The sequence below is a fragment of the Terrapene carolina genome, unplaced genomic scaffold, assembly GCF_002925995.2.
Source record: "Terrapene carolina triunguis isolate 2854851 unplaced genomic scaffold, T_m_triunguis-2.0 Scaffold96, whole genome shotgun sequence".
Classification (NCBI taxonomy): Eukaryota; Metazoa; Chordata; order Testudines; family Emydidae; genus Terrapene; species Terrapene triunguis.
In genome coordinates this window covers 7,513,236-7,536,150 of record NW_020664447.1, presented here as the reverse complement: position 1 = coordinate 7,536,150, position 22,915 = coordinate 7,513,236, and the positions used below count along the sequence as shown (strand labels likewise).

General features: G+C 41.9%; 2 protein-coding genes across 2 annotated transcripts in view; both read right to left on the bottom strand.

The window, feature by feature from the left end:
• The window catches only part of PARVA (parvin alpha), an 87,391-nt gene extending 84,316 nt beyond the window's left edge, over positions 1–3,075 (bottom strand). Inside the window, exon 1 of the mRNA XM_024196860.2 lies at positions 2,836–3,075. Within this exon, the coding sequence (XP_024052628.2) occupies positions 2,836–2,974 (139 nt within the window). The 5' untranslated portion in view covers positions 2,975–3,075. The remainder of the gene's footprint in view (positions 1–2,835) is intronic.
• An 8,617-nt stretch (positions 3,076–11,692) lies between these two features.
• MICALCL (MICAL C-terminal like) overlaps positions 11,693–22,915 on the bottom strand; it is a 55,085-nt gene continuing 43,862 nt past the window's right edge. The window contains exons 9-11 of the mRNA XM_029911542.1: positions 18,592–18,691; positions 14,268–14,341; positions 11,693–14,173 (exon numbers count right to left, since the gene is read on the bottom strand). Coding sequence (XP_029767402.1) covers positions 13,989–14,173; positions 14,268–14,341; positions 18,592–18,691 — 359 coding nt within the window. The 3' untranslated portion in view covers positions 11,693–13,988. The remainder of the gene's footprint in view (positions 14,174–14,267; positions 14,342–18,591; positions 18,692–22,915) is intronic.

Genomic DNA, 22,915 nt, shown 5'->3' with positions numbered 1-22,915 from the left:
TACATATTTCAAAGGTGTATTTGGAACAAAGCTGGATATCGTATTCATGTCATATATTGAGGGTGAAATATTTCCTATTCCAACATTAACTAACAGAAAGAAAGAGTGAGAATGACTCTACAGCCTGGTGGTTAGGGTACTTACTTAGAAGGTGGAAGACCCAGAGTCCAGTTCCCCTACTCCAATGACTATTTAATTATTTAGCAAAAGTAGAACAGCTTCAATAGGAGAAACAGAGAGACCTGCATCAGAATATCCCATAGGCCAGTGGTTACGGCACTCTCATGAGAGGTGGGAGACCCCTGTTTAAATTCTTTCTCCTCATCAGGCAAAGGGCAAAACTGAATCTCAGTTTCCCACATCCCAGGTTTACAGCCAAGCAGGGGTTTTGAGGATCTCAATGGAATGTAAATTTTGGGCTTCGGTTCCCAAGTGGGGAGGTAGGTACCTGAGTCCATTTGTGGATCTGGGCTAAAGTGACTCATCAGTAAAGTCAGAAATAGAACTCAAAACTCCCAGACCCCTGCTTTAATCACTATACCAGGCTCATACAAAATCTGACAGTGGAAAAGGTGGTCTCTTCTTTTAATATTCTAGACTTTTTAAAAAACAGTCTAATCATGAGTTACTTTGAGAGAGGGTCACAGACTACAAGAAAACTTTAAAGAGAGAAAAATATTTTACTTTGTTTTGAGATCAATATCATCAAACATGTTTAGTAAAATGTGCGCTATGTCAAATGAAATCATTTGTAAAGCTGTAAACAGTGAAAAATATGATTCAGACAAAAAATCCACACTGTAGTAAGAATCATTTGTGTGTACAATATATACCACATATATATGTAGGTCCTTTAATCTCATGCATTTCTTTAAATATTTTTCTTTAATAAATGAGAAAAATAAAGGAAATTAACTGTATAATTTTGTTGACATAAAGCAACAGAAACAAAGAAATGTTAAGTTAAGTAGAACACTGTTATTTCCTCCTGTTATGCTTCGATACTCCACCAACCTCTCAGATCAACATGCAACTGTACATAAAGTAATCTGTGCTGCCACATCTTGCCATAACAGGGCAAGTCAAGGAGGGTATGATCATCCTTAGTGTTGAACTTGCTTTTTTCAGTTAGCGTTACAACCTACATTTTAAATATACTGGTCCAGATTCTGGTTTGTGGCTGATTTGCACAGAGCACAGTTCAGGGCACGGGTGCTCAAAACTGACTTTTGCACTATTCCTGCTGGGGCCCTGCAAGAAGTTAGAGATGCTTAAGGTCTGCTCCAGCTTATGCCAGATTGCTACAAGGGAACAAAACCAAAAGCAGAGATTTGGTGTGGCCCGGGGCAACCTGCCAATGCACCTTTTCCTCCAGCAAAACTAATTCTAAGCCATGGGGGGGATCACCCTTATACCAGAGTAGATACAAGAACTACAGTGAGAAGAGTTGTATAAGCTGGATAGCTGCATAAACAGGACAGATCTGCAGAGAAAGGTATCCTCCATGCACTAGTAAAGACAGCTTTAGGGCCATTTCACACTGGTGGCATAGCAGAATGTGGCCATATACCTGATTCAGACCCATTATGTGTATGTTATTTTTATTTTGGCACTTCATCTCTTTTAGTGAAATGGCATAAATTCCCTAAGTGTTCATCCAACATCTTCCCTTGCTCCACCTAAATCTGATCCTACATTCCTGGAAAACCCCGCCACCCCCAAGTCTTTAATTTGTGCATCTCCCAAACAGCCACTTAGGAATCATTTCATTAGAATATTAGTAAGAAAGCTCAGTGAGAAGTCCTTGCCATCCTTTTCATGATTTTTACTTCTGTTTTATAGGAAACTGGTTGTTCAGCCCAAATACATTATCCCCTCACACAATCCCCTTTGGCTCCTTATTCTTTCGTAATTGTAATCGCTAGATTCTCCAATCAGCTCTGAAATGAAGATAAAAATGAAGCTTAAGGTACGTTTCAAAAACTCTACAAATTCCACTCCCTGAACGCCGCAAGCAGCTCCAGCAATGTAAACACACAAATCGCCCTCTAGGCTTGCCTTGTCCAGCTGCCAACTGCACATTTTCCCAGGGAACATAAATTGAGATGCACACACACACACTCACTGCTTTATACCCATTCTGGGAAGAAATTCCTCCCAGCACAGCACCACCGAGGAGCGCGCAAAGAGGCCCTGTCACCCCAGAGTCTGCCTTAAAGACAACCCTTGTCTTCTTAGCCAGAGCACGAGTTTAACCGGCTTGCCAGCCTCCGCCAAACCAGACCGCCCGGCCCCAGCGGCTTAGGGCGAGCAAAGCAAGGCAGAGGCTACGCATAGTTAAGGAGCCGATGATGCGCTCGGAGGTGCAGAAGGCAGGAGCAGGGAGGGGGCATTGGCGTGGGGGGAGGGCACTCGGAGCGCGCTCAGGTTGGGGGGGGGGGGGGGATGAGCCCTAGAGGAGCCGATCCCCCGCCCCCGCTTGGGGCTCCAGCATTTTTCTGGAGCGTGACGCGTTCCACAGGAAAAAACAGCGCGAGCCGCAGCCCGGGCGCACCCAGCCCCTCAGCCCACTGGCCCGGCCGCAGCCTCCCGCCCCGCTGCGGGGCAGAGCGCGCCGAGCGCCACGGTCCCGTCCGCCCCGCTCCCGCTCCCGCTCCCGCTCCCAGGGGCGCGCAGGGCAAAGCGCGCGGGGAGGTGGGTGGGGGGCGCGACCACTCCCTCCTGCTTCTCCTCCCCACCCCACCCCAGCGAGCCCTCTGAGTCAGCCCCTCTCCCCTCCCCAGAGCCGCCCAGCCCGGGGCGCTGCCAGGAGCCGGGCCAACCTGGCCCTTTTACCTTCTTTGGCTTTTTTCCTCCGGGCCAGGGTCCCGCCAAGTTTGCCCAAGAAGGAGTCATCTTTCTTCCGCGACGGGGGCGACTTGGGGGTGGGGGGGGACTTGGGGGCCGAGGGGGATTTCGGGGGAGAGGTTGCCATGCCGCGCCCGAGTTCAGGGCTGAGGGGAGGCAGGTTTGAAACCCAGCTGGAGCGAGAGGCTGCTCCCTGCTCCAAACGGAAGCGGAATTATTTCAAGCATTTCAAGCAGCTCCTGCTCTCTCCTTCCCTCCCGCCCTCCCGCACTGCGCCACGGAAGGCCGCTCTGTGCGCTCCCCGCTCACTCAGCCCCTGCTGCACGCCAGGAACTTCAGCCTCTACCCGCCGTGTACTGCCACATGCCAACCCAGCTCCTGGGGGCAGCGGGCCGGGCTGGGCGGTTGGCTTGTTTACTGCACTAGGAGCTTAGCTTTCAGAAGAGGGGAAGATCTACCACCCCCCTCTCTTCCAGGCAGGTGCATCCTACTTGAGATGTACCCTGCTGATATTAAGTGCATGAACTGGGCCCTCAGCCGGGCAGGGGACTTACTTTTGCTTCTCTGTAGAGATGTTGACACGATGAATAATAAATTTATGACAATCCCCAAGGGATCAGATTCTAATCTTTCAAAGCAAGATCAGGCCAGGTTTCTCTAATTTAACACTTGGTCCGGGCCAGTACCCACATGGCCCCAAGGCTGGTGGGCACAAAATGTTAGCTAAAAGCCACCTTGACATGCCCTTCTTTCCCACTCAAAGGTGCACCAAGTGCTCCTCAGCCACGACTCAGGCTTCTCTTCCATCCTATTTAGATCCTTATACTGTGCTCATCAGGTTGGGATTTGGGCCACAAACAGACCCTTATCCTTCAAACATATACACGTGCTTAACTTTACAGATGACATGAGATTAGTCCCATTTAAACCAAAAGAACTACTCAGCTGCTTGAAGTGTTTGCAGGGTCATGGTCCAGATTACTAAATGCTACTCTCAGTATTCCTAAATTCTGAAAGTAGGTGGAAAAGCTTACAGTTTAAGGTGAATGTTTCCACGATATCTGACCAAGAAAGACAACAAGCTAATAAGAAAACACTATCAAGCTTTCTGCAAGTTAATACTCAAGTTTCCAAATGAGCTTTCATCTCATAAACCAAGGGTTGGCAACCTTTCAGAAGTGGTGTGCTGAGTCTTCATTTATTCACTCTAATTTAAAATTTCACGTGCCAGTAATACATTTTAACGTTTTTAGGTGGTCTCTTTCTGTAAGTCTATAATATATAACTAAACTATTGTATGTAAAGTAAATAAGGTTTTTAAAATGTTTAAGAAGCTTCATTTAAAATTAAATTAAAATGCAGAGGCCCCCGGACCAGTGGCCAGGACCCAGGAAGTGTAAGTGCCACTGAAAATCAGCTCACCATAGGTTGCCTAGCCCTATCGTAAACTATATTTCTCCACACACTCCCCTCTGTTGCATCCATCACCATAGCATGTGGGTACAATATACTTCACTGATAAGAAAGAAACATAAAACTGCAACATGTATTACATATACAGTAAGAAAAATAACAAAACTAAGAAAAGTCAGTAATGTGACAAATATATGTATATGAAAAAAAACCACCGCTTTCTAGTATATTTCCCATTAAGGAGAAGCACTGGGTCCCTGTTTTCTTAATTGATTTGTAAACAAGTAGCCTGGAAGAAAAGTATAATAAAAACCACACAGTTTACCATGATTGGCAGTCTGTTCAGGAGAGGCCCAGGAGTGGGACAACATTAGTGTCATCTGGATGTGCTACTTTCACTTACCACTTAATCACTTGATTAACAATTTAGGCAAAAAGCCACACACACTTCATGCAAATATCTGGCTATCCATTAGGCATAATAAGTGAAATGAAATTACCATGAGGATATTGCTAAATCAGTTAATAATTGTGTTTACAAGTCAGTAACGGTGAGTATCCGATGAGAGACAGACATAAATGAGTATTTACTGTATACTGTTTGCACATGCCCTAGAGAACAACATTATACAGCCATACAGTGCCATTGTTCTAAAAGTGGCATTGGCTTGAGGGTTGGCAGGATATCACATTTCCTTATGTTTGCTCTCTCTGACTCATAACATTTATCGTATTTTTGAACAGTTATCTGCATATTCTACAGGGTTTCACATGCTACTAAAATCAATTCTATTTTTCAGATGTTTTGTTTACTCAGACACTGTGTGGATTAGGTCAGCAGGTGCTTTAAATATTTTTTTTTAAGGATGTAGTTAGAGACTTTTCTAAAAGAGGAGAGAGAAATAAATATAGCCTCAAGACCTTCATATGAGCACACAAAGGAGGACTGGATATTTACACATAATTACACAGCTAGATTCCAATTTATACCTAATTTATGCATGTAAATACGTGCTTATGGATGTAAATCTTATGGGCACAGGAGATTAAAAAGATTTTTTTCAAGTGCAGGTCTGGCTGCCTTTCTGCCACCAGATTCCATCTTAAAGACAGAAAGGACAAATCAGATATTTTGCCGGCTACAATGCATACTGGGGCACATAGCCTTCTAGCATGCAAAATCTGAACTGAATGTTCAATTGCCAGGTTACTTGTTCAACTAAAAAGCCCCGGTACCTTTTTTCTACCTGGTCTTCCTCTTTATTTTCAAAATATGAACATTTAATTCAGAATAATATATTATGCAACATCTTTTATGGGAGAGATTTTGGTGCCAGGAGGTGGAGAGGGGGGAGGGAAAAAAATGAATGTGCCTTTAAAATCAGTTTAATCTAATTTGAGACCACAAATATTAAATTGCCTTAATAACAATTGTTATTTCCTGGGGACACTATAGTGGCAGAGTTATGGTTGTTGGGGTGCTTTAATTGTGCATTTACCTTAACATGTTTGGAATTCTTTTAAGTATAACTTTCACTCTGAATTTCCTGGTTTGAAATTCTTAGTATTGGAATAATTACATCACTGTAATGTTCTTTAGCCTTAATTTACCTGCTACGTACCCTCCATCTTAACTTAGTGTTTCTGTCTGGGAACATATATAGAACATTGAATTGAAACTACATACAATAATACAAAGACTACATACATATGCATAAGGGGGAAGTTATGGTTGATGTAGAAAACAACTTTAACTTTCTCAGTTTTTATTTGTGTAAACTCTCAACCTTATATAAAGTTGCAGTAATATAGGTCTAGTGGGTTTATGGGGGGAGAGATTGTTTGGTTTTTTACATTCAATATCCCTAGGGCTCACACACACAAAAAAACATATCTACACAGTCATATGCTCCTTCTTATACAGCCCTTCATATCTGGCTTTTTTTGAGGTTACCACAGAGTTATATCGCTCAGAGTGATCAAGTTAGAATGACGTACAACTGCAGTGAAGGAAGGATTTTATCCAAACTAATTTTCTCAATAAGCTGAGAGGAATAGAATAATATGCTCATTATAGTCTAGGCCAGAGGTTCTCAAACTGTGGTCTGCGAACCACCAGTGGTCCATGAACTCCATTCAGGTGGTTCACGGATAGTTCCCTCTAAGGTGCGCACCTGGGCGGCCACACAGAAGAGAATGAAGGGCCACCCACCTAATTAGTGGAGCTGTGCAGGTGTGGCTCCACTAATTAGGTGCCTGGACCCTGGAGAAGATTCACATGTAAGGTGAGGTGGTGGCCTTGGGGGGGAATAGGGGGTGGGTGGAGGGGGCAGTGGGGTGAGAAGAGGGAGTGGGGGGAATTTGGGACATGCAGGGCTGTGGTGGCCAGAGAAAGAGGTGACTTTCCCCAGCTCCAGGGCTGTGGCTGCCGGGGAGAGACAGCCCTCCTTCCCAGCCCCAGCTCTGTGGCAAGGGAGAGACCCCCCCTCCTTCCCAGCCCCAGCTCAGGGGCTGCTGCAGCGGGGGAGAGAGGGCACATCCATCGCATTAGAAAGGTAAGACTACTGATATTAAAATATGAGTTGTGTTTTTATTTGTAGAACAAAAAAAGTTAATAATTAAGGTTTTTTTATATAGCGCTTTTATCCAAAGCGCTTTACAATAGTTTGCTAATGGTACAAACAGTACTTGGAAAGATCATTAAGTGGTCCACTGAGACCCTCAGCAATTTTCAAGTGGTCCATGGGGAAAAAAAAAGTTTGAGAACCACTGGTAGGCAAATAGGAAGGAGAGCTAGATTAGCAGAAAGAATACCACAGCTTATATTTATATGTGGCCTCAGATAACTGATTCACAGGAGAAAGATCAGCTTTGATGTCATATCTGGTTTTCACTACATTTCTGGTATTTAACACAGGGTTCAAGCTGGGCTGACTAAGGCAAAGTCACACAGTAAATTAGATTGGATTAGAGGCCAACATGTTTCTTCTAACTACACTTTTTCTCTAACTTTTAGACCACATGGTCCTCAGACACTGAGTGGAATTTCAAGATCACTCAGTGTTGGCATACTGATGCTCTCATTGTAGTCAGTTGTGACATTCTCATTGGCTTCAGTGAGAGCAGAATTAGGCCAGTTCTGAATGCTTTTGAAAATCCCACCCTACATATATTTCTGAATGTTTGCAATCAACCATTTGCTGAAGCCTTGACCTGCCAACTCTTTGCAGCTAATTGCTAAGCATTCATCTCATTATTTCTGTAAGCTTGTTAATAGCTAACAGCAAATTAAGAGAGGATACTTAGGTGACAGTGCATATCCACCTAAGTTTTACTTGCTTCTCTCTCTGCTAATCTAAAAAAATGGAGAGCAAATACCTATAAAATAACTTGACAACATTAAAGAAAAGTTTTTGGCAACCCTTTCTTCTTTTTCCCCACTCCTCTAAGGAGCCCCCTACACCTCAACAACAACAAAAAATAGAACTAACAAGATTCATGCTTAGCTTCACCATTGAATCACATCCACATTCATTTGTTTGTACATTTTTTGGTTAGCTTGTAAGCCCTTTGGGACAAGGATCTTGTCTTTATACCTTCCTAACATGTCCAGCAGTGTGGGCACTATAGAAATAAAAACAACCATTATAAATTTCAAGAAAACAGTTGAACTCCAAGTAGCTCATTCATAAATATGTTGTGTGCTCATCTTGTATGTTAGGACCTCTAAAGAACTAGCCCAACACTTAATAAATAAAAACTGTAGGTGAAAAAGGAGGCCTACTGTATACAATGTCATAAATAAGCTCACACAGCTTTTAGTGATATATGTCACTACTTACAGTCAACTATAAACAATAGGCCAGAGTTACATGAGTCTAGAATCAGGCCCTATCATATTTATTTAAATCTGAACTCACTGGGACAGCCTCACTTAAATACCACTGAAAGATTTTTGGGAATAGTCCTTTGTATTTACAAATGCATATGCTTCATCTGTGTCCCAAGCCTTGTATGCCACATTTCAGCAAGTGAATATTCCTGGCAAGAATGGTCACCAAGGGTCTGCTGCAAAGCTCATTGAAATCTATGGAAGGACTCCCCACAGTGGACTTCAGATTGGGGCTCAAAAGGGCAACATTTTCAATGTATATTTGTGCAACGTGAGTTCCTAATTTGTAGTTAAGATATTCACACTAGAAACCGACTGTAAGAGGCACCCTCATCCTGTCAGTGAATGGAAACATACCACATGATCTGTGTCTCCAATCAAAAATGTTTGACCTTCGAGTATTGAATACCTGCCACAAACTGCTCACAAACCAGCTATGGACTTAGATTTATTTGCAAGAATTATTGGGTGAATAATTGTGAATAACTAATACATTTGAGGAGACCACACAATCTGTTCATGCACAATATGCAAACTAAAGTTGAGGTGAATTCCATTGAATAATTTATTCATTACAAGTTATTTGCTAAATTCTAGCCATATGAGATTTGCTTGTCATGAAGGCCATAGGGATAGCTGTCACTCTATAACAATGTAAATATACTACCATACAAACAACTTCAGGGCACAGTCTAAAATGTAATGGTCACAGTTCTAGGTCTTTTTAATGGTGGGAAGACTTACTAAGGTATAAAACGGAGCCCATTTTTAATAGAAAAAGCAGCTTAATTCAGCTTTTTGGAAGTGGCTTTTGCCAAAACCTGCCTCCCATCATCAGTTTGGGGTCCAGCACAGGGTGCATTTGCAGTCTATTTTGGATATAAGTGAACAAAAATGCTGGTGCCTCATTATACAATGTTGTAAACTACTGTTGTCACTTTTGCTCAGAGGGACCCAGCCAGCTACCTCAAAGCAATCACAATGATATGCCCTGTGTTCATAAAAAAAGTGCAAACCTGAAGAGCTATTCAGACTGTATATTGTAACAATATATATCATTTCCAGCTCTGCAGTATCACTAGATATGCCAACCTATACAAGCTTGCTACACACATTGTAACAAGCTTGAAGGGCTGCCATATTTTCTGCTTCCTCTTTGCTTCCAAGCTGGAGAAGCACACGATCTTGCGGGGGGAGAGAATAACCACCTCTAAGGGTTCAAGGAGCTGAGCAACATTTAGCCAAGTGGAGCCAAATCCTGCCTTCATTTACTCCAATGCAACCCCACTGACTTCAGTTTGCTTGGCAGCCATTTACTGAAGTTAGTTCAATTGCCTGGGTACAAATGAGGACAGAATTTGACCCACAACTTCCAGTAAAGCTAGAGGGTGGATACATTCTATGGAAATCTGAGAATTTAGGAGTCACAATATCAGGAACACCACTGCTCTGAGTGTCCGTCTCTGAGGCAGATCAGAGAGAAGGAAAATGATATCACAGCAGAAGGAAAGTGAGAACTCAAAGCAGCCAAAAACTCTCCTAACCTTTTAGAGGCAGCTTCTGTCCATCTGTCATCTGAGGAGAGGGGACCATCCATCAGTTCAGAACTGATGAAGTGAGGGTGAGTGGACAGAAGAAAATGTGCTGCCTAAGCCAGCTCTCCCCACCTTGCTCACATTCAGTAGTTCAAATTCCATGTGTTAGTACCATTGATGTCAGTACAACTACTTGCAGAATAAGATACAATCTAATGTACAGGTGGCAAAGTTAAAGCATTAGTAACTATAGATTTTGGTCACTGCATTTTTGAAGAGAGCACAGACATCCCATATTCCTGATCAAGAGAGAGAATCCTTTTCTATCAAGGGAGATGATATAGTTTGTGTGTCATGTTTACAGAATTTGGGGCTGAATTCCTCAGACATGCATGTCACCGACTGCACTAGGATGAAGAATTTAACACCATATCGCTCAGATGTGCTTTTTTTAACAATAAAGCATGTAAGTGCAAGCTAAAGGGAATTTAAATTGCGGTTTTTTGTTTTTTTTTAAAATGTACCTGTAATTACCAGTATGTGGAGTGAGATACTAATATACTTTACTCTCCTCATAAAAGATTTTTCTAAAAACTTACTTCACCCAGAACATGGGGAGGGTGAGAGATTATTACAGAAATGACACAGGGGCATTAAAGAGTAAAACCATTTTAATTTTTCAAATGTAGTAAATTTAGACATAGGCATATGGTCCATCACATCATTTTATTCAGCAATAACAGTGCCAAAGATTTAAAGTCAATAAATCCCTTATAAGCTAGTGAGCCAATTTACAGGAAAGGCAGAGTAATGGGAAAGAACATTCATAATTAAACATGAACCTTTGTGTTTAATGTATTTCTGGAGTTTGAGCTAAACATATCATGTTGGCCTATGATCAGTGCATGTGGATTCTCTTTCCTCCCAACCCCTACACTTCTGTGAAGACTTTTTATGTTCTTCACTCTTTACTCTTTTCTAAAACATCTCCAGCAAATATTTTAGATCTGATCTTGTGAGGTACTCGGGTTCAGTGGGGGAATAGCACCAGGCAGGAGCATTCCCCCTGCCATTTGAGGGATTACAATTAATCACAGGAGACCAGCTATTTAGAGGGGATTTGTGCACCATGCATATTACAACTAAGTCAGCATACAGAAAAATGCTGCCTATCCCTTTTATGGACCTTGCCCTATAAGGTGCAGAGTGCCCTCAAGTCCTGTTGTCTCAACTACCCTCAAAACCTAGTTCTTCAGAGCTAAAAGGAAAGTGTAGCACCTAGTACATTTCTAGACCTGTGTGTTGCCTGCTCTGCTATTGGAAAGCACATCTGTTGTAAACTGAAGTTCCAGGATCTGTGTATAAATTAGAACTGACCTGATTACTTGTAATTCATGCATCCTACTTTGGATGAGGAAGTTACGCTTTGTGAAAGGAAGATTGCAATGTCCTCATCACAACAAGCAGGGCCAGCTCCAGGCACCAGCGAAGGAAGCAGGTGCCTGGGGCTGCCAATAGAAAGGGGCGGCACTTCATCCGTTATTGGGGCGGCATGTCCGGGTCTTCGGCGGTAGCTTAAGAGCTCCGCTGTAGTCTTCAGCGGCAATTCGGTGGTGGGTCTCTTCACTCTGTCTCTTCCTCTTCGGCGGCACTTCGGTGGCAGCTCAATCGGGTTTTTCTGTTTTTTCCTTTTTTTTCCTTCACTGCTTGGGGCAGCAAAAAAGCTGGAGCTGGCCCTGACAACAAGTATATTGTATACAATATACAAATATACTGTATATTTCTACACTCCTTATCCTTTTTCTCTACCCTCCTTTTCTCTGTGTGGCAGTAACACAAATTAAAACGAATGGCCTCTTTTTCCTAAGGTGAACTGCAAAACAAAACTGAAGATTGATGTAATTCTGGATTTTGGAGATGAATTTCTCATCTATGCAAGGCACTGAGCTAAGTAATATGCTATAACTTTTTAAAACTCCTGTGAAGTTATGGGCACCTCCTGGTAGGCTACAGATTTCCCAGAATGCATCATTCTGTGACTTCATTGAGTTGCATAAAACTTCTGGTATCAATGATGCCAGAAGGAAAAAGAATCTAGGAAATCCTTGGCAAAGCAGGAAGTGCCAGTGGATTTCAAAGGAGAAAAAATAACTTTAAAAATGTTTATTTCTGTGCTGAATGCCTCCCGCATTCAAAACACAGGCAAGTCTGCACTGAAACCTGGGATTTATTTAATTTTGGTCTTCACTATATATGTAGTTCATCTTCAATAGTAAATACCACTGAGTCCACCTTAAACAAGAGAGACAATTTAAGAAGAGGACTCACAAAGATCAGGCATATAACAGATACAAGCATATAACAGATAAAAAGATGCTAGAGGATAGATTCAGAATGTACACAGGGATTCTGCTATGCCTCTCCCACTGATTAATGGAAGTAATGTAACTAAATCCCTGTGCATCATGTTAGAAATGTATTCCTATGTGTAATATCTGAAGATATTGTTTGTGTCTTACTTTATATTTTGTTCCTATTGGATACATTAGTGATATAATCCCCTGCTCTACTATGCATGGCTTTACCATCATGTTGTTATTGTAGATCTCATAGCTGCCATCCAAAGCACAGACAGAATTCACCAAACTATGTAAAATATTATTAGACATTGGTATTTCCTGTAAACAGATACATATACAAATAAATATAAATAGATAAATACTGTAGAACAATAGTATTCTTATCTCACCCTCTACAGAGGTATATTGATAATCCACGAATGATGATAAAATCTGGATTGTATCTTTAAAAAGATGTATTATAAGAAATTTCAGTGTAACAAAAACTAAGGTAGATTATAACTTATTTTAACAAAATCCAGTGTGTAGTGGGGTTTTATTAGCCTAAAGCTTTTACAATTACATTTAGAAGAGTTTCCTTTGCCTCTGCTGAACTGTAGGCAGAAACAGCATTTAAGCACTTCTCATTTAGTAATGAGAACAGTAAACCCTTCCAGTCAGAAAATGAGGTAAAACAATATTCAAAAACAGTCCTCCAGTTTCTCCACGTCTCTTATACTGAATTTTCAGACTATCATACATACAACTGGGAGAAACAATCAACTGTAAATTACAAAATCATCTCAGATTTAGAAGACTGCTCACAGTAAATTGAAAACATAGCCTAAGGAAATCTTTTGCACAACTGCTATGTCTATGCATGTGCGAGAAAAGCTAGAAGGCACTTTTCTATGTTTTTTAAAGTAAAAAATGCATTCAACAGATATAGCTCTGACAGTCTTATTTATGCATTCATCTTAGCAGCAGTTTCAATGTGGTTGATATGCAAGCATCAACTATCAGCATAAAAATGCAGAAAATAATTTTGCCACAGTTCTTGTTGTTATTCGGTTCCAAGTCTCTAACTAGTGATAACTTTGAGATACAGTACATGCTTTTGTGAAGAATGCATATTGCAAAATCTACCATATACATGTTAATCAATTTTTTAAAATGTTCTTCAAGCATATTTCAGTGATTACTTTGGTCAGCTACAGACAAAAGGTCTTCTGACTCTACAACATTTTGTTAAGAATAGTAATCCCTTTGGTATTAAGTTACAGTTTTACATAATGTAAGGTTTTAATATTGTATTAAGTCCTCATTCAATACATACAGTGCACTCAAGCTTGCAAATACACCTGATAATTAAATTTGCCTGACCTTGCATTTACACTTGTTATTTACAACATGTGTAGTCAGTATTCTAAAGACTCTTCCCCTCCTCCTTTAGAAATACATTTTAAACACTAACCTGATTTTTACATTGGTGATGCTTATTTTTGACACTTGAATACAGTTCATTGTGGCTCAACCATGCCAAAATAGAAAAAAATACACACAGATTCAGACAAATGAATGGAAAATGTTGCTGTTTCAAAAGTACCAGATCATGTAGTTACGTCTCTAGGAACTCTGTTCTCAGAATTAAAATAGAATTACAGGGAAAAGGAAAACAATGGACAGCTCCAGTGTAATTTTCACACACTGTCCATCACACAGGTGAATTCAGTTCTTTTCCATCTCACAGGATGACTAGCCCTTTTTGCTGACAATGAGATTGCGATGTTTCTTCCTGTAATTATCTGTGTGGAACTAGAGACACTGTTGTGCAAGCAAAGAGCCTGTTTAAAAGTGTTTGATACTAAAATGATATGATTCCTTCAATTTCAGCCAGATCCTTGCCAAAAGACTGTCTCCATGTTGGTTAACATAGCTGAAGTTCCATACATTTGCATGTGGCTAAGTCCTGGTGAGTTGATAACCCTTAGATAATATAAAGCTTTCAAAGTGCTGATCTTCTGCCTTTTCTTTCAGTCTCTGCTCTTCTAAGGAAGATACAAGTTTGTCCCTTTCTTCAATCACTTTCATCATCTCAGTAAAAATTTCATGTTCCTCGTTCAGTTCTCGTTCATCTTTTAGGCTATCTAGGAGATTGCAAAACAAGCAGTTAAAACACTATTGTAAATTGGGACCATTACTGTAGACCAAAACATATAATTAACTTCCCAGTTTCTTTACCATCAATGGCCATTTTCTCTCTCAGTTTCTGTTCCAATCTTTTTTGGTGATCCTCCAGTTCTAGTTCTTGGGCTCTAGATACAAAAATAAGAATGGCAAAGAATCAGCTGACAGATTTTCTAAGGATTTTAGAACTCAGAAGGTAACAATCAACCTTCAGCAGACCTGTTAAAAAGATTGATATACAGGCTCCCACGGATCTGGCCTTTTTAATAAGATTATAATTATTTTATGCTCATTTCATTGTCAATACTGCTGTCCTTTTATTATGTTGCTACTTCTTAGATCTCGGGCGGATAAACTTAGTGGTACATGCACATTAAGAAGGGCATTCTTTCCCTAAAAATAGTGAGCTGCAGCAGGAGTATGCTATTATTATTATTATTATTATTATTACATAAAATAATAAGAGAAAATGGTAAAATCATTTCCTTTTTCTTATTACAATCACCACCACTATAATGGACAAATGTTGTTGTTGTTCCTGTTAAAATAACTGTCAAGAAAATGAATAACAATGCTAGTGTTCAGCATACTGAGATATTATGGTATTATAGACATGGACTCTAGTCATTGAGTATACTGTGTATATCCCCCATCTCCAGTATCTTCTCTATACAATCAGTGAGATTGATCCAAAAGTTTTGGCTCTTCCTACATTCTCACATTACAAACTGGATAGCATCATTACACAGGATCTTCATTTCCCTCATTCACTTGGGGCATTTGAGTGTGGTGAAATTATATGCAATTATCCTTTGTTAAGATGACTAGGGGCCTGATCTTAGGAGAAACTGAACAATTCGGCAGGTTGAGGGCAGCTCCTCACAGGAGAGAGACCCTGAGGAAGAGGAAGTAACACATGAATAAAATCAGATAACATCATTTTGATGTGTTGAATTGATTGATACAGTCCTATATTTGTTTTTTTAAATGCCCTTTTCAGACAACAGGAAGCACTGATACCACAAGAACAAAGGGCAAATAAGAAATAAACATTTATACAGAGCCTTAAATTATAAACCTTGTGATCAGGGTCTAGTGGTTGGAGGTTTTCCCAACACAGTAGTATGTGGCCAGCTGCACAATGTTGGCAGTCCATCACGGATGACCATATTGTTGCAATTCTCATCTGTGGCTACCCATATAACTCTGAAGTCCAAACCCTGATGCACAGAGTCAGCTGCACTGAGAGCATGGGAAGACTACCTATGATGTTTGATGATGCCACTATGTAGCACCTTTCATGTGTGACTTGGAGATGATTTCGTCAATCCTGCTCAAACCTGTTACATCCTGATTTTGTCAGAGACCGCCAGTGAGTCCTGTTCTGAGCCATTTGCTCAAGTTCTTTGAGACTGATGCCAGCCCACTCGAGACCGCTCCTCAGGTTATCTGTGAAGTGCTTATACTTCTTTCTTCTGTCCTTTGTGGCTTGGTTGGAGACACAGACTAAGAACAAGTTGAACTGCACTGGAGCAAATATGCAGCCTTGCTTTGCTCCATTCGAGATTTTAAATGCATCAGAAGAGTCACCATTGAAGAGCACTTGCACTGTCATGTAATTGTGGAACAGATGGATGATTTGTATGAACCTTTTTAGGCAGCCCTGTTTATGTAGAATAGCCAATAGACCCTCTCTGTTGACTGTATCAAAAAGCTTTGGTCAAGTCAATGAAGACAGCATACAGGTCCATGTTCTGCTTGAAACATTTTTCCTGGACCTGCCTTATGACAAATCATGTCCATAGTACTACGACCTGGTCTGAAACCACACTTCAGCTTCTGGCAGATTCTCCTCAGATGTGTTTGCAATGAGTCTGTTCAGAAGAATGTGAGCTAGTATCTCCCCTGCTGTTCAGAGGAAGGAAATGCTTCTGTAGTTTTCAGTCAGCCAGATGTGCTGCCTTTGTTTTTCAACAGGGATACAATAATATCATCTTTCAAGTCTTGTGGCATTTCGTCTTCCTCCCAAATGCTACTCAAGATATCGTGAAACATCTCGATAGCCTTTGGGCCTGCTACTTTGTACACTTTGGAATACCATCCTTTCCAGAGCCTTGCCAGAGTTCAATTGTTTGATGGTTTTCATGACCTCTTCAACTGTTGGAAGGAGGTCGAGATCCTCTGATGGATTTCTTGGGTAATTGATCAAGGATATGCTGATCAACATGGATGGTCTATTGAGTAGACTATTGAAGTGTTCAGCCCATCTCTGCATGATTCCCTCCTTGTCTTTGATGAGGGTTGTGCCACCTGCCAACTTCAGGAGAGCTGTGCCAGATTTAGATGGTCCATAGACTGCTTTTAGAGAGTCAAAGAACATCTCTGTATTGTTTGTATCTGCGTAATGCTGAACTTGTTCAGATTTCCTTTCCACCATTCATCCTCCATACTCCTCACTTCAAACTGGGCCTTGCTCTGTAGGTCAGGGGCGGGCAAAGTCTTTGGCCTGAGGGCCGCATCGGGTTTCGGAAATTGTATGGAGGGCCAGTTAGGGGAGGCTGTGCCTCCCCAAACAGCCAGGCGTGGCCCGGCCTCCACCCCCTATCCTCCCTTGCTTCTCGCCCCCTGATGGCCCTCCCCCGGGACCCCACCCCATCCAACCACCCCTTCTCCCTGTCTCCTGACCGCCCCTAGAGCCCCTCCCCCTGTCCCCGCCGCCCCATCCAACCCCCCCTCCTTCCTGACTGCTCGCCTGTTCCTTGCCCTCTGACCGCCCCGACCCCTATCCATACCCCCACCCCCTGACCACCACCCCAAACTCCCCTGCCCTCTATTTCCCCCCCTCCCCCCGTTCCCCACCTCCTTACCGCGCTGCCTAGAGCACTGGTGGCTGGCGGCGCTAGAGCCGCACTGCCCAGAGCACCAGGACAGGCAACCATGCCGCCCGGCTGGAGCCAGCCACGCCACTGCGCAGCACAGAGCACCGAGTCAGGCCGGGCCCGCTCTGCAGCTGTGCTGCCCAAGGAACTCACTGCCCCGCCTCCCAGAGTGTTGCACTGGCGGTGGGGTGAGCTGAGGCTGTGGGGGAGGGGGAACAACAGGGGAGAGGCCGGGGGCTAGCCTCCCAGGGCAGGAGCTCGGGGGCCGGGCAGGAGGGTCCCGCGGGCCGGATGTGGACCGCAGGCTGTTATTTGCCCACCTCTGCTGTAGGTACTTAAATCTATTTTTCTTTGAGATGTAAGTGAGATCGTTCTGCCATTCAACAAATGCATTCTGCTGGTCACTTAGGAGTTTGGAAATGTCCTCGTTGTTCTCATTGAACCAGTCCTGGTGTTTGTGGCCAGCTGCACAATATGGAACTGATAAATGCCAACCATCTACCTGCTCCTAGAGCAGAACCCAGGGATTAAGAGATGCCATCTAGACCTACAGTGCACCACCCACCTAGCCCAAGCAGTAGGGGTAGGAAGCAGCTGGGAGTCACTTGACTCTGACTTGGCAGGCATATATGGTACAAACATTTGTGGGAGCGAAGGTGCACATTTTTAAGACAATGACCAAAGTATTGATGGACCCAAACTCTGTTTTAATCCACCCCAGATTTTGACACCACTCACTCTGCCTCTGTATTCTAGTCCTAAATAGAGCAGAATGAATAACTGAATTTTTAGTCTGGTGGCCAAACCAAAATATCTGGGGAAAAAATTAATTTCAGGTCAACCCAAAATGGAAATGGTTCAGCTTTTTCAGAATTCTTTTTCCCCCAACGGAAACTATTTACCAGATTTGGCCAAAATTCAGAAATAGTTTCATTTGACCTGAAACTGCATTTTTTGGTGAGTAAACTATTCATCCAAAACATTTCACCCAGCTCTACTCACAAATGAGTTTAATCTTTCTTCTCATTTCCTCGTGTTGCCAAGGAAAAGCGGATATATGGTATGTTAGAAATCTCCCTCCACTCCCCACCCATTTGGTGCCTTGACCAATTTGTTTTCCAGTGGATTAAATGCCTGGGAGGTCATTAGGCCCATTAGTGCATCCACAAATAGTCCTATGTAATAGACCTATAGAATCAAAACCACTGTACCACTGGGGAGTTCAAGTGCAAATCTGTGTTTGGAATAGAATGTAGCTTTGGGTCCATTTATTCTAACACACTTCCAACTCCAGGAAACAGTAAGGCAAGAAGGAGAAGCGTGGACTCTCTCTGTGTGCTAATGGCGATATGCTATGCAAGACACAAAGTGGCAATTTAGCTCAATAATGAGAGCCACATGTATCAAGAGGAAAATCCTATGCCTGGGACCTAAAATGAGTCCACTTCCCCACCCCCCACATCTTTACTACTGATGGCAAACTGTGTTTTCTTACTTACATGATCAAGAGCTCAGACTCATACCGCACTAATTTATTCTTCTCCAGGACCAGCTCAAACCATTCATGTAACAGCTGAGTTTCATCCTGTGTGCCTGAATCTGATTGAGATATAAAAAATAAATGTGTTATATTGGATTTCCCTCTCCATGATCAAACTGCTTTGAAGCCACTTTAAATGATCCTTGTTTGTATGGCTAGATGTGTACCATGTAGAACCTTTGTGATGTGATATTTCTGTCACTAGTTTTCCAAGGTACCCGATATACAGTTTATTGTTATAGTTTATTGTAGTTAAGGATAAACTGAATTTTAGGCTGGAATAAATACAAGAAAAGAATCCCACTTCCATCTTGAAAATTAGCAGGCTTTTTTTTGTTTTTAAAATATTTGTCTACTCCTTTTTGAAATGGTTGGAATTAATTGCTCCTTATTCTGGCATAAATAATTCATTTTTTATGTTAACACAGCACCTGATTTATCTATTTTAGGTGGATACCTCCATCAGAAAGATCAGACTTAAGGGTGGGCAAGGCTGGCATATGTCAACTGGTCCTTCCTCCTGGTGGTACCCTCACTCTTAATCAAAGTCCCTACCAAAAGGGCCCCCAGCTCATTTGCCATCTGACCTTTGTCTTTAAATCTGCATCTGTGATATAAATGTTTTGACTGATTAGAAAAGCTGCACTATAGAAAGTCCCTTATTATTATTATTATTATTTGTACTGTAGTAGTGTCTCAAGTCCAGGATGCCATTGTGCTAGGTGCCGTAGAGTCAGATAACAAAGAGATGGCCCCCGCCCCAAAGAACTCAGACTATAAACAATTAGTGGATACAACTATTCTATAAAGAACAGATTCCCTAAGATGAAAGCATTCCTTCACTGAGTGCCAATATTGCCCCACAAGAAGAGATGGCAATGGAAAACTGGCCTTTTCAAGCTGTCATTCAGGGTATATTGGTGAAACTTTGTTTTAAGACCTGGAATAGCCCATCATCACATAAATGTAGGGCTCAAAGGGACTCGAGAGGCCATCTAGTCCAGCCCACAGTGCTGAGTTAGGACCAAGTATACCGAGACCATCCCTGACAGGTGTTTGTCTAACCTGTTCTTAAAAACCTCCAATGGCAGGGATTCCACAACCCCTTTGGACACCTATTCCAGTGCTTAACTATCCTTATAGTTTAAAAAGTTTTTTCTAATATCTAATCTACATCTCCCTTGCTGCAGATTAAACCAATTACTCCTTGTCCTACCTTCAGTGGACTTGGAGAACAATTGATCACGGTCTTCTTTATTGTAGCTTTAAATATAGTTGAAGCCTGTTTTCAGATTCCACCCCCCCCATTGTCTTTTCTCAAGATTCAACATGCCCAGCTTTTTTAACCTTTCCTCATAGATCAGATTTTCTAAACCTTTTATCATTTTTGTTGTTCATCTCTGGACTCCAATTTGTCCATATCTTTCTTAAAGTGTGGCACCCAGAACTAGACACAGTACCTCAGCTGAAGCCTCACCAGTGCTGAGTAGAGTGGGACAATTACCTCTTATGTTTTCCATCAAACACATTTGTTAACATACTCCAGAATGTTAGGTTTTTTTTTTCAACTGCATGACACTGGTGACTCGTATTCAATTTGTGATCCACTATAACCCCCTGATCTTTTTCAGCAGTACAACGGCCTAGCCAGTTATTCTACATTTTGTAGTTGTGCATATGATATTTTCTTCCTAATTGTAGTAGTTTGTACTTGTCCTTATTAAATTGCATCTTGTTGATTTCAGACAAATTCTCCAATTTATCAAGATAATTTTGAATTCTAATCCTGTCCTCCAAAGTGTTTGCAACCCCTCCCAGCTTGGTGTCATCTGCAAAATTTTCAAGCACCCTTTCCACTCCATTATCCAAGTAATTAATGAAAATATTGAACAGTACCGGCCCCAGGACAGATCCTGGTAGGAGCCAACTAGATACGTCCTGCCAGTTTGACACTGAGCCACCAATAGATAACTACTCTATTCATAATCATCTATCCTTTCAATGTTCTGTTAGAAGTAGGTACTCCTCACAAGAGTAGGATCCCACAGGTCATTAATACATATGGCTAAATTTTCAAAAGAGGATGCAGTGCACTGAGGAAGCCCCCTACATGGATGAATCTAAAATGGATGCTTGTGTACCATATCCAACTACCCCTTGGTGCAGGTTGTTTGTACCTTTGAAAATCTGGCTATAAAATTAACACACTCGTCCCTTAAACTGATTCTTTGGTATTTTACCAACCATTTCCCAGCCAGACCTGCCAAAAAAAAAAAATCTCTAGGCCCAAGAGGCTTTCAAAAGATCTGAGCCCCCTTGATCTAGACACATCTTTCCCCCTTTCTAGCTTGCCCTTCTGCCCAATTTTCCAGTTTCTTCTTTGCTAAATGAAAGAAAGAGTTATCCTGCCTAAGATGACCTTGTGGGGAGGGGGTGTGCTTTTAGATTTTAAATATTTAGGGATAGTTAAATACTCTGTAATATGGCTCCCACTGTTACTAACTACAGTAGTACTGAGGAAGCTGGAAACGTGTCTCCATAATGTCTGTCACGTCCATACTGCAGTGCACTTCCCTTTCGGCGTGTACAGTGAATAATAATAATAGGTAGGATGTAGATGTCTTAATTTACTTCAGGATTGTCCCAACTTTGAGGGACAACTCCAATGTCCAGCCAGTTCCACCAATGTCAGGATTCTGTCCGCATTTCAGTAGAATCCCAGGACATCTGATCTCTCTGGCACTGTCAACATAGTGATACCACTGTGTTGAAATCCTCCAGAGCAGTGCCTTCATCAGTCATGAAGCAGCAACTCCTCCTCTCCTGCAGTACACTATGCATTTCAGCTCTGTGCATCTTGCTCCTGGATGAAGAGCTGAGAGAACCACTCACTGAACTGCTCAGAGGCACAAAGAGATGAGCTGTCCACAAGTTCAGCAGCTCCCAACCCAGAGAATGGCAGTTGGCTCTTCAATCTGCTGCTTCCCTGGGAGGGCAGTACGAGAAGAATAGAACTGGAAAGGAGTATGGGACAGAAAAAGTGTGTGTGTGTGTGTGTGTGTGTGTGTGGAGGGGGGGGGCAGGTGAGAGAGACTCAGGGGTAAAGGAATGCAGCTGTGACTTCCAAAAAATTTTTTAGGTTAAGCCACTACCTTTTTGTTTGCTAATATAACTCATGCTAACACAGGGTGGCTTTTTGTCCCCTTCTAGTGGCTGGACTGCTACTACCTCTAACTAATGGACTTGGGCCTTTAGTTCAAGCAATTAGGGATGCATGTTTTTAGAGGTCCCTGGGTCAGACCTCACAGAGGCAACCTGTCAAGGGTGTTATTAAACTAGGTTAGAAATTGAGGCAAGGAGTAGAGAACAACCTGAGAAAAGGAATAAGTATAGACAATCTAGAAGGAGAAAGACAGAGGTAACACACCTAATGGGCCAGGAGCAGCAGCACAAGAGATAATGGCATTGTCTCGCGCTTTTTCAATTTGAAAATATGATGAAGCTAAATTTGTGTACTTATAGAAATCTGTCATCTTGGTTAGGCATTATCATTCCCAAAAGCCAAAGCTGTCTAACTGGAATAGCAAGGTACAGGTATATGATGCCTAGAGCTGTGTGGAGAAAGGTAATTCAGTTTCCTGGCGGATTTTGATATTTTGAAATATGGATTCATTCTAGTTTGGAATGGAACCAAATAATTCAAAATTCTCCACAAAAGGCAATGGAGTCCTGGTTCTGGGGCAGTCTGCCTGGTGGGCTGTCCTGGTGTCATGGACTCTGGCAGCCCTTGGGGTCCCTGACTCTGAGGCAGTCTGGCAGGCAGGATACTGAGATGCTGAGCAGGTGAGCTGGCACAAAACGAGGCACAATTCCAGGGTTCCAGCAGAACTTTGTCAAAGTCAATAGATTTGGATGAATCGGTAAATTCAGACAAAAAACGTTTTGTTGGAATTTTTCCAACCAGCTCTAATGGGGACATGTCTAGTTTACATGCCTGTATATAGCAGGATTTATATATATATATATATATACACACACACACACACACACAGACACCAGAAACGCAACCAGAATTTAAACCAGACAACACACTTACCCCATCCAGTTCTTATAAATGAAATTTGAATAGAACATTTATTTTATTGCTAGCAAGAGAATCTGTTTTCACAGATGTGCATATGTACTGCACTTGTGTAAACACTCTGTCCTTCTTCCATCTCCTTCCCAATTTTTGCTATATTCTTATTTTGGAAAAATATTGCTTTTTAAATATTTCCATGCTT